Below are 18,414 nucleotides of genomic sequence, written 5' to 3' on the forward strand. Positions count from 1 at the left end.
GTATCAACATTTAAGTTGGTGAGTTCATAAATATTTTGTTTTAGAAAGCATGTTCTTTGTTCTTTGAAAACCTTAGTTTGTTCCTCCAGAAAATCCAATATTTTCTAATGTAATCTAATGTAAGAAAATGTAACCCTTAAATTACTTCTACAATCACCTAGTAGATACAAGTTATATACAATACAGATCGAACAGAAATTCGATTGTGTGGTTCTGCCATAAGCCCACAACCAAACAAAGAACAGGAAATGATGCGGAATCCACACATTCCACTGTTTGTCGGATCTACATTGTATGTAATCCTGGCGTATACACTAGGTAATTACAGAGTTAACAGTGTTTGTCCTTTTTGAGTTACATCTATATTGTACTTAGAAAGTAATATAATACTGTTGCATTTGTATGCAATCCTTTGTGTATGTATGTACTTAGTTAAACGTTCCATCCGAAAAGTATGTTTTCGTACTAGAAAATAGTATGTTGTACTTGTATGGAATGACCTGACCCATAAATGTTTCCCCCTATGATTACTTAGTGTATACGGGTTATATATATATATATATATATATATATATATATATATATATATATATATATATATATATTGGAAAATAAAAGTATAAAACAATTTAAGTAGTTTGAAAATACTTTATAAAATAGTTTAAATCGGTTGAAATAGCTTGAAATGTTTTTAAAACTGTTTCGAAATTATTTGAATGTTAACACAAGATTTCCTTGTGTTTTTACTTGTATTCCCCCGCTTAAAACTTTGAAAAATAGTAAAAACGTAGGGGTATGAACTCACCTCTAGTGTGTGTGCTTGATCGGACTCAAAGTGATTGAGAAAGATCCTCAGATTAGAATACGTAACTGAAGTCGTATCCTAATAATAATTATACACGATTTTGTATTTAAATTATTAAGATATTAATTTAAAGTGTTAGACAACACTAAAGTGATTAAGAAATACTTACAAAAGCCTTAGAAATAAATTGAAAGGCTTCTAGACGTTTTCGGTGAGCAAGTAGGGGTTTTCGGTCAAGGCTTGAAGACTTGAAGATTGTTCTTGGTGTTCTTGGTGAAAAGGGAAAGATATTTAAAGGAAAATGGGCAGCACCTTATGAGTTTTGAGAGCAAAATGGGGAAGGATTTCAGTGGGAAATGTGAGAAATGAAGTTGAATTCGGTTGAACACAATTATATAGGCTTGGGAATTCAGTCTTAGTGGGCTTGATAACTTGTGTGTTCGGTCCTAATGGGCCATGCTCTAAGTGAATTCGGTCATGGCAAGAACGAATTCTCCATTTGTTGAAAGTAATGGCCGAATTCATCCCAAATAAAGATTCCCAAAACCGAATTCTCCCTTTGATGTTTGACTTGAAACCGAGTTTAGCATATAAAGGTAGTCTAAGACCGAATTCACTTAACTAAAGTGATTAACTATGTTACAAACCTTTTTCCTTGGATATATATAACTTTACACTAACCTAATTTAACCTAGGTTTCAATCCATGATTAGTTATTAGCTTATAACCAAGCCCTAAAGGCTATAGAGGACACAAAGCAATTAGGGGTGTAATGTGGTTTCACTTGTACTAGGTTAGGGTTTAGGCTTTGCTAGGTCAAAAATTTTGAGTTGTGACACTCTTAAATATCAAAATATCATATATGCCCTTCTTAAACATCAAAAAGTCAATGATAATATCTAAAATATCATCAATCTACAACAAAACAATTTTCAACAATAACAACAACTAACCAATCAATGCATAAATTCCATGGAGATAGCTGAAGATGAAGCGTTTTTTTTTGTCAATAGAGCAACATTCTAACAAGTTACCAGTGGAAGTTCTGTTAATATAGACGCAGGGATAATATTTTTTTAATTATTATAATAACTCTAAGATATCAAAAATGATTATAAATTATTAAAAACATTGTAAAAATAGATTTCGACAAATATGATATTTTGAAAGTTTATAAAAGGTATATATGATATTAAGAAATTAAGTTGGACAAATATGATATTTTGATGATTAAGAATGACATATATGAAATTCTCTCACTAACTGAAAGTCCTATAAGTATACTGTATAATAAATTTTAAGAGTTTATAATAGGGAATCTGCAAAACGTCTTTGAAGTTTAGCTCTATTAACACAAAGCCATCCGTGATTTTTATTTTTTGCATTTAAACCCAAAAAAGTGGGTAAACACTTGCAAAATAACCCTTGTACCCGGTTAATACCAATTTTTATTAAAATATATGAATATAAATGGCAATATCAAAATTTCTCACGCTTATCTTTTGATCGTCCCTAGAAAAATAGAATCAATTCAAGTCGTAGTCGCGATTTCACATTAAAACATTTCTCATTACTATTACACAAAATAACCCAATTCAAATTCATAAATTATGTCTAGCTTCAATGCATATATTTGTGTCTAATCCTAATTACTTCCCAAGTTTTAAGTACTTACAATACTCATAAATGATCGCCACTCAATTTGAACAACACTCATTTATGCGTCTAGTCGAATATACCATTTAAAAATTCTTTAACTTTGAAAGTGTGTTTGATAAGTTCCCAAGCTCCTAGTCTCAATTAAAAATATAAAAATAACAAAGTAAATAAAAATCGTAGAAACTCTCAACTTTGCAATTTGTTGCAAATTTTTTGCTAAAGCTTTATTTCTTCACTTTTTCATGATTTCGTATTTGCAAGTTCTTATTGACTCGTAACATTAAACTTTCCAACAACTTTATGTGTTGTTCAACTTTTCACATTTTTTTTGTATTTTTCAATGCTCATTTTCCACAATTTTATAACTAAGATAAATAAAGTTAATAAATATAGTGGATCCCATGACTTACGATGAAGCCACATATAACGAAAATACTCCCGATCCGATTTGAGTTAATATATGTTGGGTGGATAGATGTAAAACGTTTGCATGGGGTATTGGACGAACTTCAAATGCCACAGATTGGTTCCACTCCTAACTTATATGTAACTAAAAATATTAATAGATAACTAAATACATGCTTAGAAACTTAACTCAACCTCTATTGGTTAACGATTCAGTCAAATTGAAACGTCCCAAAAATTAAGACTAAAAATTTTTGTTTTAAAATTAATAAAACTATTATCCAAAACATCATCATAAAAATCATGGTGGAACAAGTGTATCAGCAACATCACAAAACATCAGAGTAACATAAAATGCAGAACGAGATGATGTGTGTATTGCAATCATCCCAGGCTCTTCCCCTTCAAACCATAAGGACCTAAAAACATAAACTGAAAACCGTAAGCACAAACCCTAGTGTGTTCCACAAAATACCACATACCATACATAATAAACATATAATGGGCCCCGCCCGGCATCGGGCCCCGCCTGACATCGAGTCCTGCTCGGTATACAGATCTGTCAGTCATCGGGCCATGCCCGGTATACATATAAGCATATAAAAGATAAACACATAACACATGCAATAATTACAAAGATAAATAGCATACATAATGGTCATCGGGCCCCGCCTGATAAACATATAAACACCTAACATATGCAAGAGTCACACAAACATCTAGCATCCTAAACATAACAAACCATGGGTCGACATTGGTGCCTTCGACCCACTAAACATAATGAGGAAACTCACATCTAGCTGCTGAAACACTCAAATGAATCTCGGTCTGCTGGTCCGAAAAATCCCCGCGCTATCATCATCAAAATAATATCTAATTAATAATTGGATCTCGACCCATAACCAAGAATCTAAGCTACTTAGCCCATGACCAGGGTAAAAGACCATTTTACCCTTTTTCTTACTTGGCCCAAAACCAAGGCCCAACCCAACTACTCAAAAGCCCAAATCTTAAATGGCAACCCAAAGCGCAATATGGCCCAATCTTCTAAATTGGGCCCGAAACCCATCATGGACCTAAATCCAAGGAAGCCCAATATACTGGTCAAAATCCTAAATCAGAATTCTAATGGCCCATCATGGCCCAATCTTAAAAGACCAAAGCATGACCCAAATCTATGAATGCCAAGCCCATGCGTCTATCTGTTGTGTACATGGCTCGTACCCAGATCGTACCCCAACGTACACCTCAGACTCCCTAAACCACTTCATTAAGCATTTAAACAATTAAGACCTTTTGCCAAACTCTCAGATCTGGTCTCTAAGGGCGACTTAATACGTAAAGTTGGCAACTTTACATCCATGCATGGGTTAATGGGACCCAACACTCAAAAAGAAGCTTAATAATGCTCTTAACACTTGAATGGGTGATATGTGCATATCTATATATATATTTTACATCATATCTTAATATTTTATGCTATATTTATGCTTATTATAGAAAAAAAGGTACTTATTATGTTTAATATCTGTTATGTAGCATAAAGACATTCTCGGGAGCAAAATGGAAGCTGGAAGCAGGAGAATACAAGCTTAGACAAGAAGAAGACACAAGAAGGATGTTGCTATACAGCTTGACCCCTCGTCAGTATTTTGACCATATCTCATGACTCGTATCTCGGATTAAGGTGACTCAAAATGAACTGAAAACTAGACAAAATTTCGGACGACTTTCGTGTTTTGAGAAAAGTCGGATTTCCATCCACCACGACGTGGTGAATGGAATCGTCGTGATTTTTGACGTTGTCTTGGAGAATACGGGATAAACACGAGGACCACGACGTGGTGGCCAGATTTCAGGAAAGTATATATATTCGAACATAGGGTCGAATTGAGAGACTTGGAGGTGACTTTCTGGAGAAGCATTACGAAAAATAGCCTTTGGAAAACCCTTAGAAGAGGAGGAAACGATTGGAGCTCATGATTTGAAGAGATCTAGACGAAAACATCAATTTATTCGGTTTGATCATGTTTAGATTTATCTCTATTGAGTTTTTGTGTTTGATTTGTACCATGAGTAGCTGAATTTAGCTACTCCTGTTAAGCTAGATGAAGCTTGAACTTATGGATTTGTTTAATTAATTATGGATTTTACTTGTTGGTATTGTGCTTGTGTTTGATTGTTAATACCTAGCATGCTAATATTTGGTTGTTTAGTTGCTTGAATTCATGTTTTGTGTAGCTTAGTGATTATTAAATTACATGAGCTTGATAGCTAGTGATTTAGTGAATATTGAATTGCTAGAGCTAGGATTGACCCAATCTTAAATAAGTGATTGAAGTAATTGAATTTAGCTGTGCTGGAGAACATAAATTATGACCATAATTATGTTTGCATATTAAATCTTACATAGCCTATTCATAATCCATAACTGATTATGTGTTTGATTGAGTGTGACAATGCATAGTTTTACATGAATTAGTTAAATATTAGTAACTTTGGACTTACATTACTAATAATATAATATTAGGTAACCAACTTTGATAATCCATAATTGTTAGCTAAGCATAAAGAAGAAGTGGATTCGAACTAAACGGGAGTGTTTTTAGTAATTGATTGAACCTTTGTTTAGTAATTAAGATTGTCTGGACTTACAAAATCAGATAAAAACCTTTTAAATTATTGTTTGATATTAGATTAATTTACAGTAATTATTTTAATTAATTAAATCCGTTCCCTGTGTTCGACCCCGACTTACTTTACTACACTACAATCCGACCAGGTACACTGCCTAGGTGCATATTAGTTAGTTAAGTTAGTTAGGTTATAAATTTAAAACTAGTAGGTACTTTTGTGCACATCAAACTTTTTGGCGTCGTTGCCGGGGAACAGCTATTTTAGTTGTTAATTTATTTGCTTTAGGTTAATCGATCCTTTTTGTGGGGTAAAAACCGCAAAAAGTTATTTTTCTGCATTTATTTTTCTGTCTGATCTGTAACCACATCGTGGTTATATTTACCACGTCGTGGTCTCGCTTCAGTTAGTTTTTCGTTTATTTCTTTTTTGTTCTTTTTTACGCGTGTTTTTTTTAGTTTTTGGGTCAAAAATATGGTTTATACTTTACTTTTCTAGGCTTTAATAGTTTTTGTTCATGTATTTGTAATGGTTTACGGTTGGGTGGTGTTTGCGGTCGGGTGGTGTTTACGGCTGTAAACGTGTTCTCAGCCACTGTTCCCTGTATATATAAGTAGGGCTGAGGAGTGGGTGTAGGCCTGGAGGAGAGAGTCACAAGGGGGCATTCATTCATAATCATATTATAGAGAGAGAAAGTTAGAAAGAAGAAGAGTTTGTGTGTGTGAATCTTATGTTGGAGCATCAATCTTATCATCAGTACATCATAGATTCATCATCTTCTTCTTCTCCTTCTTCTCCATTTGATCTTGCATCATCCACTTGATTGGGATTCCGCACCATCAAGTGGACCTGATTGATACATCAAGCAAAATTTGGGACTTACAGTTGGTATCAGAGCCATACTAGTGTCAAAATTGTTCAAGTTGTGTTTTCGGTTGGAGTATTCTTCATTTTCGTGATTGTTCAAGCTTGGTTACTGAGTTTCTGCTGTTGATCGTGATTTCAAGGCCAAAGGGATTGAAGATCTGCTCGAAATCAATTGTTTTCATCAAATTCTGGGTGTTTTCGGCTGTAAACTGTTCATCTGTTTACAACTGTAAACTGTTTTTTGACTGCAAACGTGTTGTGTTTACGGCTTGTGTTGTGTTTTCGATTGCAAACTGTGAACTGCCTTGAACCGTAAATTGTTCTCAACCGTAAACTGTGTACGACCGTAAACTCTTTTCGGCCGTTAACCCTCTTTGGCTGTAAACCTTGTTCTCGGTTGTAAACCTTTTTTCGGTTGTGCCTTCTTTACAAGTTTTATTTTCAGTCAATTAAGAAATTTTTTTTAAAAAAAATATGGAATCACAAAACATGACAGCTCATCAGGAGTTGGATGCAATCATGGGAACTACAACAAGAATCCCGCATCTTCTGTCAGCTGAAGGATTTCCTGAATGGAAGTACAAAATGGAGAAATACATCAAAATAAAGGATTTCAAAATATGGCCCAACATTCTGAAGGGTCAAGTTAGAATCACTACCACTCTTGAAAATGGAACCATTATTGACAAAGATTTTGCAAATTACACAGATGAGGATTTCGAGAAAATCGAGGAACAAGAGAAAGCTCTTGCAACATTGACAATGGCCTTATCTTCTAAAATTGCACAAGGATTCAGGGAGTATGACTCAGCCAAAGCTTTGTGGGAAGCATTAATTGAAGTTTATGAGGGAAATGAAGACATGAAGAAAAGCCGACAAGACATGCTCAGACAGAAGTTTAACATGTTTAATCATATTCTTGGAGAATCATTGGAGGCTCAATTGCAGCGATTTATTACCCTTACCACTGAGATGAGTTCTGCTGGAATTTCAGTGCCAAGATCAGAGATTAACAAGAAATTGCTAAACTTTCTCCCTAAGTCATGGTACATGAATGTCTCTGTTATAAAAAAGACTAAGGATCTCAACTGACTCAGTCTTGTAGAAACAATGGCAATCATTAAAGCCTGTGATCTTGATGACAAGCAAAGGGAAATTAACCATGTGAACTCCTATTCTACTGCAAATCTTGGGATTTCATCAAATAATGCCTTTTCATCCTTTACCACTCCATAAAATCAAGCTTTTGTTGTTCCACAACCACAATCCCATGTTGTTCCACCATCCATGCCTTATCCAAATGCAGCTTCTTCCTCAAAAACTCCTGTTACCACCTTTGCTCCCAAAGAAGTCGAAGAGAACATGGCCCTAGCCTCTGTCCTGGTGAATTGCTACAATGCCTTTGTGGCTGGAGAATTACCTCCTCAGATTTCGTTTGCTGATTTGACCAGATTCACCCTGAAGACATTGAGGAAATGTATATTACCTGGCAGATTGCCATGGCAGTGTTTAGGGCCAAGCAATTTGCAAAGAAAACTGGAAAGAATAATTGGGGGATGAATGCAGAGAAGAAGGTTGGATTCAACAAAGGAAAGTTGAGGTGCTTCAACTATCACGATCCTGGTCACTTTGCTCGTGATTGTCCGAAGCCTGATAGAAGAGTAAATCGTGAAAGAACAATGGTTCCTGTTAGAAATAACAGGGGAGTTGCTGCTAACAACGAGACTGCAAATCTGGCGGTGGTAGCTTAGTCATTTGACTAGGAAGACCAAATTCAGGCCTTGAACATTTTAGGACCTGAAAATGCACATTTGTGATTTTTGTTTGATTTTTTAAAATTTTAATTGTTTTTCTATCATGGACGCAACTACCTCACTTGACACGTCAAATTTCTTAAAGTTAAATTCAGCATCTTTATATTTAGCTTTTAATGCATCAAGTTCGGCAGTTAATTTGGCAATTTTTACTTTAGCATAATGATAATGTTCACATTTATCGCTATATTCTGCTTGAAGTTTTCTAAAGTCCTTGGTTTTGGCATCTAATTGATTTTTAAGGGTTTTTGGTCATTTCTGATAGTATATCTTTCATATTTAAGGTCCTCATTTTCTCTACGTAATATATCATATTGATCACGAAGAAATTTAATTGTAGCTTTACAAGATTGAGAACATGGAGTTTCATCGATCTTGGTGTTTGAAGAACTCATTGTTTACCAAAAATACCCTTTGACTTGAAACCTTGAAACTCAACCTTAAAAGTCAAATTTAAAAAGTCAAACTTAAAAGTCAAACCGAAAAGCTAATTGTGAAAACTTGAAAGTTAAACGAGAATGTCAAAGTTTAAAGTCAAAGGTCAAACTTAAAATTCAAAGTCAATTTTTAAGGTCAAAAGTCAAAAATGATAGTCAAAATTAAAAGTCAAAGTTTTGTGTCGAAAACGAAATTTAAAAATTCGAAAAAATGATTTTTTTGGGCCAAAAATGTCAAAAATCCGAAAATAAGGCCGAGAATGCGAAGCTTTTTGAACTAAACCGGGAAAATGTTAAACATGTGGCATACTAGACCAAGTGGTAAGATGGTGGGTTGTGTATGCAAGAGATACGAGTTCGGTACTTGCTCCACACCGGATTTTTTGTATATTCGCTGCTCACCGCACACGTGGGCCGAACCTGTTGGGCCGAAAATCCGAGAAAAAGGGGCGAAATCCGAGAATAGCTGGAACGTAAACGCAAGGTTGTTGACAGGAAACGCGAAGCGCAAACGTGCGAGACCGTGAACTTCCTGACCGAGAACCTTCGCAGACGTGTCCGAGATTTCCGAGGAACAGTAACCGACACCGAAGATCTCGCTGCTGGCCGCCTAGGGTTGGACCGGATGCGAAGGTAGCCGCCTAAATCTCACAAATCTTGACCTAAAATGCTCAAAACTTGCCAAAAACACACAATTTTCAAATTTTTAATGTTAAACTCGATCTAAACCCATAAAATATGAAGAACAATGGCCAAAAATTCATAAAATATAAATAAAAAACACCTAGAAACTCCAAGAAAAACCGTTTGCAATGACCTGATTGATACCGATCCAAGCTCTGATACCACTTGTAAGTCCCGAAATTGCTATGGTGTATCAATCGGATTCACTTGATGGTGCGGAATCCCAATCAAGTGAATGATGCAAGATCAAATATGAAATAATAACAAAAGATTAATCTTCAATGCACACTATTAGATTTAATAGGCGGGTACATAAGATGTTGATTACACACTGTTCTATCTTGGTTCTCTCCAAAACGTGTTCTAGGCAATATGGCAGCCCTTAGAACGTCCCACACTCTAATCTTACTCATTTTCAAGCCTAAATAACCCTATATCTACCTAGGCCTAATAACCAAGCCCAAGCCCAAAACCTAAACAAAACAACACAAAGCCTAACCAAATCACAAACGATTTCGGTCCAATTACATGGAGCTCAAGGGGATTTTGGCCCTAGACTGAAAACTTTAAAGGCTTATGAAAAGCAAAGTATAAACCACAATTTATGACCTAACAGTCATTGACTAGGTTAGAGTTCGACAACGGCTTTTAAGAGCTACGATTGCTAGTCGGGTTGTGGAGTCGTACTTGCAATAATAGTTATTAGACTTATCCAAGTGGGATACTGTTGGATTAGGTGTCTAAGCCCATAACTATAATTAGTATGTACTTGACCCGAGAGTAGCATGGTCTATTTGGGTTGCATATCACCAGGACAATTTGATAGGATGGACTTTTGAGAAGAGGTTATTTATGGTTTGTTAATATATTATAAGTTCTAATATATTAATATGAAATCATATGATTTAATTAGTATTGGTCAAGAATTAATTTGGAATTTAATTCTTGATCAAAAGAGACTAATTAAATATATGGGGATTGATTTGGTAAATCATTGATTCTTATAGTGTGGGCCAATTGTAATTTAGGATGGGCTAAACCAATATGGTAGTCCATGGAGGTTTAACCCATGGATCCTAGGTAATATGAAGATTCATGGGTATTAGGGTTTACATGGTGCTAACCATAATCTTACCACACTATATAAGAAGCCCCTTAGCATCGAAAATCGTGACTAGTGATCCTTGGAGTTCCATGAGCCGGTTTTAGGTGCAAGAATATTCTCTCTCAAAAGTCATCCTTTGTCTAAAGGTTTGTCGTGATTCCATTTGAGGTGCAACACTTGGGACACTAAGTTCTTAAAGGCCAAACTCAAGAAGTTCTACAAGCTACAACAAAGAGGTAATTCTATAACTCATTTCTATGTTGATTATGTCAATTGTATGCTAGTTGTAGGCTTAATGCTTTGGAAACAATATTGCATGTATAATTAGAGAAAAAATAAATCCAAAGCATTTAGGGTTGTATGTGCACCATAGGATGTTGTAATATACAAAACCCAACACTAACTAGCATGCGATTCACAGATTCATAAATCAAAGCATATCATAAAACATGTATGGGTATTTTGGGAAAACTTACTTGAGCTCGGTTAATTGCATGCACCACACCCTTTTCTTTTATTAGAAACCCATTTTATAAAATATTTCTTTTTAAAAAATTCTACCAAACCCTCAGTTTGAGTTCAGACACACCCGAGATTATGTCAGAATCCCTCAAACTAAGGCTCTGATACCTACTTGAAACGTCCCAAAAATTAAGACTAAAATTTTTTGTTTTTAAATTAATAAAACTATTATCCAAAACATCATCATAAAAATCAAGGTGGAACAAGTGTATCAACAACATCACAAAACATCAGACTAACATAAAATGCGGAACGTGATTGTGTGTGCACCGCAATCCTCCCGGGCTCTTCCACTGAAGTACCTGAAAACATAAACTGAAAACCATAAGCACAAAGCTTAGTGAGTTCCCTAAAATACCACATACCATACATAATAAACATATAATGGGCTCCGCCCGTCATCAGGCCCGCTCGGTATACAAATATGTCAATCATCGGGCCCCACCCGGTATACATATAAACATATAAACAAATAAGCACATAACACAATCAATAATCTTAAAGATAAATAGCATACAGAATGGTCATCGGGCCCTGCCCGGTAAACATATAAACACCTAACATATTCAAGAGTCACGTAGACATATAGCATCCTAAACATAATAAACCGTGCGCTGACATTGGTGCCTTTGACCCGCTAAATACAGTGAGGAAACTCACCTCTAGCTGTCGAAACACTCAAATGAAACTCAGTCTGCTGGTCCGAAAAATCCCTGCGCTATCATTATCAAAATAATATCCAATTAATAATTGGATCTCGACCCATAACGAAGAATCTAAGCTACTTAGCCCAAACCAGGGTAAAAGAGCATTATACCCTTTTTCTTACTTGGCCCAAAACCAAGGCCCAACCGAACTACTCAGAAGGTCCAAATCCTAAATGGCAACCCAAAGCCGAGTATGGCCCAATCTTCCAAATTGGGCTCAAAGCCCATCAAGGGCCTAAATCCAAGCAAGCCCAATATACTAGTCAAAAGCCCAAATCAGAAGTCTAATGGCCCATCAAGGCCCAATCTTAAAAGTCCAAAGCATGGCCTAAATCTATGAACTTTAAGCCCATGCGTCCATCTGTTGAGTACGCGGGGCGTACCCAGCTCGTACGCCCAGCATAAGCCTCAGACTCCCCAAACCACTTCATTAAGCACTTAAACAGTAAAGTTGGCAACTTTACATCCATGCATTGCTTAATAGGACCCAACACTAAAAAAGAAGCTTAATAAAGCTCTTAACACTTGGATGAACAATTATCTTTCACAAAGTTCACATTTTTATGAACAAGGGACCTCCATGTAGCTAAGAGCTAACATTCATTGGTTCTGGAGTAGATCAAAAGATCAACTTTAACTCAAAAGACTCAAAAATGCATAAATAACACCATAGAATAGATCTAGCACAAATGACCATCAAGGTGAGAGCTTTTTACCTGAAACTAATTGCAAATGTGATGGTAACTATGGATCTACAAGCTTAATCTATTCCTCCAAGTGTTCCTCTTCTTCTTCTTCACCACAAAACACCAACAAACTCACTTTCAAGCTCAAATCTCACCAAATGCACTTAGGGTTTCGTTTTTAGAATATATGGAAATGCAGGCTGGTCAATAAATGTCCAAGAGGTAGTTTAAGTTGTTTAAATATGGTGCAAACCCTAAATATTAGGGTTTACCAAAACCATGCGTACGCGCACCGTACGTGGGTGAAATCCACGACCAACAAAGAGCTAGTACACTAAGCGTACTCATAGAGTACGCCGCGCGTACTAGCCAAGGACCAAAATGAAAAGAATTTTGCAATAAGGGCTAAAAGGAATCTTACCACATTATGAGTGTTAAACAAATGATCAATGACTAATAATAAATTTTCAAGGATTTATTTCAGTAAACAATGCAAAATATATTATATCCCTCAAACTACACAAGTTTATATTTTTGTCTCATGATTTCACTAAAACTAGAAACCACAAATATACTAGACCATTTTATTTAAATAAAACGTTAGAATTTGTTTCAAATTATTCTATATAGCAGTAATAAACTCAATTTCAACGTAGTAATACCAAAACAAAATTTAAATATAGACTCACATTTTGTCTAGCATGATTTTCCTATTTCGACCCCTACCCCGCACTTATTTCATATATTGTCCCCATTGTATGCACAATTAAAAATTAAGCACATAAAAAGCTAATGAAAAAAAGGAACAAACGCCCTATAAAAGTAGTGGCAAGATTGAATCTGAATGTCATGGGTGATAGGTAACTGACAACTCGAACATGTTGCTGAAAATCCGAAACTTTTGAAACTTTTGTGGATAATGCCGAAAGATATACAAAGATGGCATACTTTGCATTGTTGGTAGCAAATGGAGGGGTGTGAGAACAAAATTCGCATCGCTAACAGGTGTAGCTTGCATTGCAGTTATCGGGTCTTTTTTGGAAGCATTGAAAATGAAACATCAAGTCGCGTTATGGATAATATTAGATTCACGTTGCTAATGTGTATCAAATATTAATAGTGTTATGGTGTAACATGTCTACACTAATATCGTAAATGTATTTTCCCAGTAATGCACATATATAGCTTGAATAAACCATAAAATCACTCCATATCTCGTAAACGTGTTTTCATAGCCATGCCTCTTGGTAAACAATAGTAATCTCACTCGACCTAGCCACTGAACTTACTACTATCATACTATGAAAACGAATAGATTCAGTGAGAATTAAAAAATAACCAAAAGTGATAAACAAAGAAAGTCCTATGGTTTACAACTAAAAAAATCAAAACAAACCAAAAATAAGTACTAGTCTTTAAAACACAACCAAACATAATAATAACAAATGGATAAAAATTGATCGTTGTCGTCTGAGTTATGTGTCCCTAAAGGCCCAACTTGATTATCTCCATCTGGAAAATGTCGGCTCTAATCTAGGTAATACATGAAAGGTGGTGGAAATTGGTTTGATGGAGCATAACCCATCTGAGTGCACAACATCATATACTCGTGTCCTAACCACTATAGAAGAGACCATATGAAAGATGTTGGAAATTGATTTCCGTTCCCCTTGGTCTTCGCATCAGTTCTTATTCTCTTCTTCAATGTCCCCTATTTGAATCTTCCAGTCCCCTCAATACCACTACTAATAAATTTGTTGGATCAGTGTGCCCTTCAGTACCGTGTTCTATAAAATGCATAGTCTCCAGCTTGGAAACCTCAAGTTCCTTAACATCGTGGCGTGTTAAGTTGCAAAAAACCGATGACACAAGAAGATCATAGGAAATGGTCAATCAGTGTAATAAGTTGTTCTCCACACATAGGATTGCACCCCCTTTGCCCCATTGCTCTCTTCGAAAAAAATAAGTGACAGCGTGAGGAATATTACAGAATACATCTGGCATAATGATGATCTACGGATAAAAAATATCAAGTGTAGGCACTTTTTTTTGCCCCTTCTTTTTGTTGCACGAAAACGAGATGAGTCGGTGAATGAAACGATGAACTAGAAAATGGATATCAAACTATATTGAGGATGTTAGATTATAATCTTGGTTGGCTATTTTCCTGCAAAACTCGTACTGCTAAAAATCACTTGGAGGTTCTCTATATGATGAATTCACAAATGTGAAAAAGGTGGATCCTCTATGTCTTGTGATGTATAAATTCCAAATTTATGCTCGAGCTCAACTAGACTGCATTCCCGACTTTTCCCACCGTTTTTGTGACAACCGTCAAAAGTTGGTTAATGATCGCCAATCACAAACATGAATAAATTCGACATAATAGCCTACTATATAATATTTTGCTATTTTAAAAAAAAATACAAGATTATACATTCCAACATGTAAGAAAAATCGGCTGAAATGTCCAAAAACTGAGAAACTAGGAGCGCAAAGAGTTTTATTATTTCATAAATATAATAACATATTCCGAAAGTACATGTCGACGTGATCCCGAATATATAAAGAACATAAAAATCTGACTTCGTATGAGGAAGTTATAATTTTTCTAAGTTTTAAAAATCAATTGCACACAAGAATGTTTGTCATAAATAAGTAGAAACAATGTAAAGGACAATCGTAGTACTCCTCGATACAAAACCGGTGAGACAAAGAACATTGAAAACAGAGTCCGTACGAGAGAGTTATGACTTCTGAAAGATCATTTAGGGCACATCCCTTGCAAAAATATGGGCTAAAAATGAATCTGAATTAGCCAAAACAATTTATGGAAAGGTGTACTACTCGTCGATAGCTACGCGTGGATATAAAGAACATCGAAAATGGAGCTCGTATGCAAAATATACAACCTTTCGAAAATCAGAGATTTACCTGGTAGAGCATTACGTGTCACGCTCTAAGCGCACCACATGGATACCTAGTCGAAGAGATTCTCCAAGATTTTGGTGACGTTGCCCAACAAACAATGGACACATGGCAACACTTAGTGGAGCTAACACGCCTCCCTGAGCGGTCCCGAACCTCCCGACGCCTTCGACAATAGCACTAAGAGCATGTCAAAGCTCGCTTCAAGGGTGTGTTTCACGGCCCTTTTTTACTGTTTTCCTTGGGGGGGGGGAATACATGCTTAAATAATTAGTTATTGCTATGATATTATTAGAGTATTATTTAAAATTAAATTGTGTTATTACCCTGCACGTTTAAAAGAATAATATCATGCCAATGTGCTACTCATTTTAAGGGATAATAGTTAGATCTTATGTCCTTACTCCACTCAACTTTAATGGATAATAGGTAGATATTATGTCGTTACTCCACTTAATTTTAATGGATAATATGTAGATATTATTTCGTTACTTTGTCCGTTAAATTTTCAAAAAAGGGATTAAACATTATAATTATATAATAATATAATTATAAAAAGACAACATAAATCTGGAAGCTTGGAAACTCGGAAACTATTAAGGTTAAACTTTATAATTGTATCTTAATATAATTATAAAAAGACAATATAAATCTTGAAGCTTGGAAACTCGGAAACTATTAAGGTTAAACATTATACTTATATGTTAATATAATTATAAAAATGAAACATTATGGGAACTTGGAAACTATTAAGGCACATTCACTCGATGTTAATGACGTTTATTTATCATATTATGCTAAATATTCAGCTGGCATCTTTACTTGTAATTGTTAATCTTAAGTGAGCGGGAGAGTTATGTATAGATCTATATGGGGTTGACACCCCCACCTACTGTTGCTAGCTACAACCTTAACGGCCGAGTCACAGCAGGGATAACTGTCTAAGCATTTGTTTTGACGTCCGATGAAGCATCGACAGATGGAGGATAATATGCATGTCGCAGGCTTGGTTATGGGGACTTATTTCAACACCTCCTCCAATGCGCATTAAGTGAAAATAGTAAAATAAGTTAATAATAAAACTTATATATATATATATATATATATATATATATATATATATATATATATATATATATATATATATATATATATATATTAAAACACCATTATGGAATAAGAATTCATCTGTTATTTATATAATTAAAATAATATTTATATATGGTTAAAATCTACCTTTTGGGATAAAGGTTCAATGCTAAAACACCACTTGTATATGGTAAAAGTATACCTTTTGGGATAAAGGTACAATGCTAAAACAATACTTGTACATGGTAAAACACCCTTAGAACAAAGGTACTCCACTAATTATATAATTTTAAATATTACTTATATAGTAAAACGTCATATTCAGTTAAAAAGACTACAAGTAATACAAGTTACAAATTCTTATAAATCAAATAATTGCTACTTTCGATATAAATCACTAAAACCTGTGAACACACCAACATTATTTTGACGTTTTCAAAATCGCATGTATTCCTAGGAAACCAAGAGATGGAAACTACACACTCGGAAGTCAAGAAGTGAAGTTGATTACTACTATGGAATAGTATCGTATTTTGTAGCCTGACATTTGAAGCTTAGATTATTTTAAACTTCGAATATTGATGTAATCGTTTTTTTATAAATAATACTATCACTTTTATGTTATACTTTTGTATTGTTTAATGTATGTTCAATGACAAAGATTTACAAAATATCGCACAACCCGGTGTTTCCGCCGCCGACCGGGGATGTGACAGATTGGTATCGAGAAATTGGCTATATCGAACTAGTACTTTCTTAAGATATTATGACTATATCCCAAGATTTACACTCTTAGGTTAAATATATTCCTTAACCTACAAATATAGAGTTATATATAAAATTGAATCCTCGATTAAGAATACAATGCAAGGTCTTAGGTCAGATACCTTAGCTAAGTTGGTTGTACATGGTCCGAACCACAACTAAACGTGGATTGATCACCTATGTTTAATTATGTTTGGACCGATGCACAACTAAACTTGGATTCGGTAGTTGATAGAATGAAATGCTTGGAGATGTAGGAAACCCAAAATAAGACTATAATCCAATAAACACAAGGAAAAGTACATAAAAGTATCAGTAAAACCATACAAAATAAACCTTACAAACGCAAACACAAGTATTTTAAGTACAAACTAAATAGTCTAAAAGCATACCAAAATAAAAAGGAAAAACATATCACAAATATTCATCCTCTTCATGACCCTCATGTGTCCCAGATGGACCGGCCCCCTCAGCTAACTATGGGAATGGTGGATAAACGACCCCATGATGGCTAAGTAAACTGCCCAAAGCACCAACCACTCACTGCTTCCTTTCATCAAGAACCTATTTCCCTCTCTCCAAATCCTGTTGCCTCTTCTCCAAAGCCTTGAAACACCGATCTAGATAACAAAGGTCGATCTCTGACTCCGGACCGTGCTGTGCTGCCACAGGAGCATGTCTCTATTGCTGCTATCCCTGCGGTGCAGGCCCGGGTTCTACCTGTCGAAGTGGCATGTCCAGATCATCGATTGAAATCCTCAAAGTACCATCAGGACCATGCTCAACTACCCATATCTACTCTAGAGCCCTAACATCCATGTCTTGAGGGGCAAACTGGATCATCCTGTGAGTGATAATATCAAAGGAATGGGCCAACCTGCTAACAAAGTGCCCCTGCATATCTTGCTCCATACTGATGACCCAATATCCAATCGTGCAAGAAACACGAGTGTATACGGTATATTAAGGCGAACCTCGGGACTAAGGAAATACCACATATAAAATAAGTCACTCGTAGGGACCTTGTCACTCTCGCCTCGATGATAATTGGTGGCAGAAATCAACCGATGAATCAACCTAAATGATAGGCGACCTAAAGCTCCTATCCTTGGCATGCCTAGCTATGTAAGGCCCGTTAGCATGCGCCCACACATCCATCGATCTAAAATCAGTCAGTTGTGAGATAATGCAACTCTCTAGGTAAGGCATAAAATGCGGGCTGGCTATCTCCTCCACAGTATATATCTCCTAACGCAGACCTAACTGGAAAATGTTACAAGAACATGAAACACCTCCTAGCCGGAAGG

At 35.5% G+C, this 18,414-nt stretch overlaps 1 protein-coding gene across 1 annotated transcript; it reads left to right on the forward strand.

Annotated features, from left to right (window-relative positions):
• The first annotated feature begins 6,844 nt into the window (after nucleotides 1–6,844).
• LOC145157512 (uncharacterized) lies at nucleotides 6,845–7,462 on the forward strand. The gene has a single exon (XM_079076542.1). The coding sequence runs from the start codon at nucleotides 6,845–6,847 to the stop codon at nucleotides 7,460–7,462; it is 618 nt and encodes a 205-aa protein (XP_078932668.1).
• The last annotated feature ends 10,952 nt before the right edge of the window (nucleotides 7,463–18,414 follow it).

Source organism: Lactuca virosa, chromosome 2, assembly GCF_052849685.1.
Source record: "Lactuca virosa cultivar CGN04683 chromosome 2, Lactuca_virosa_CGN04683_v6, whole genome shotgun sequence".
Lineage (NCBI taxonomy): Eukaryota > Viridiplantae > Streptophyta > Magnoliopsida > Asterales > Asteraceae > Lactuca > Lactuca virosa.

Excerpts from the sequence above, each read along its gene's own strand:
- LOC145157512 (XM_079076542.1), top strand. The coding sequence starts at position 6,845 with ATGGAATCACAAAACATGACAGCTCATCAGGAGTTGGATGCAATCATG.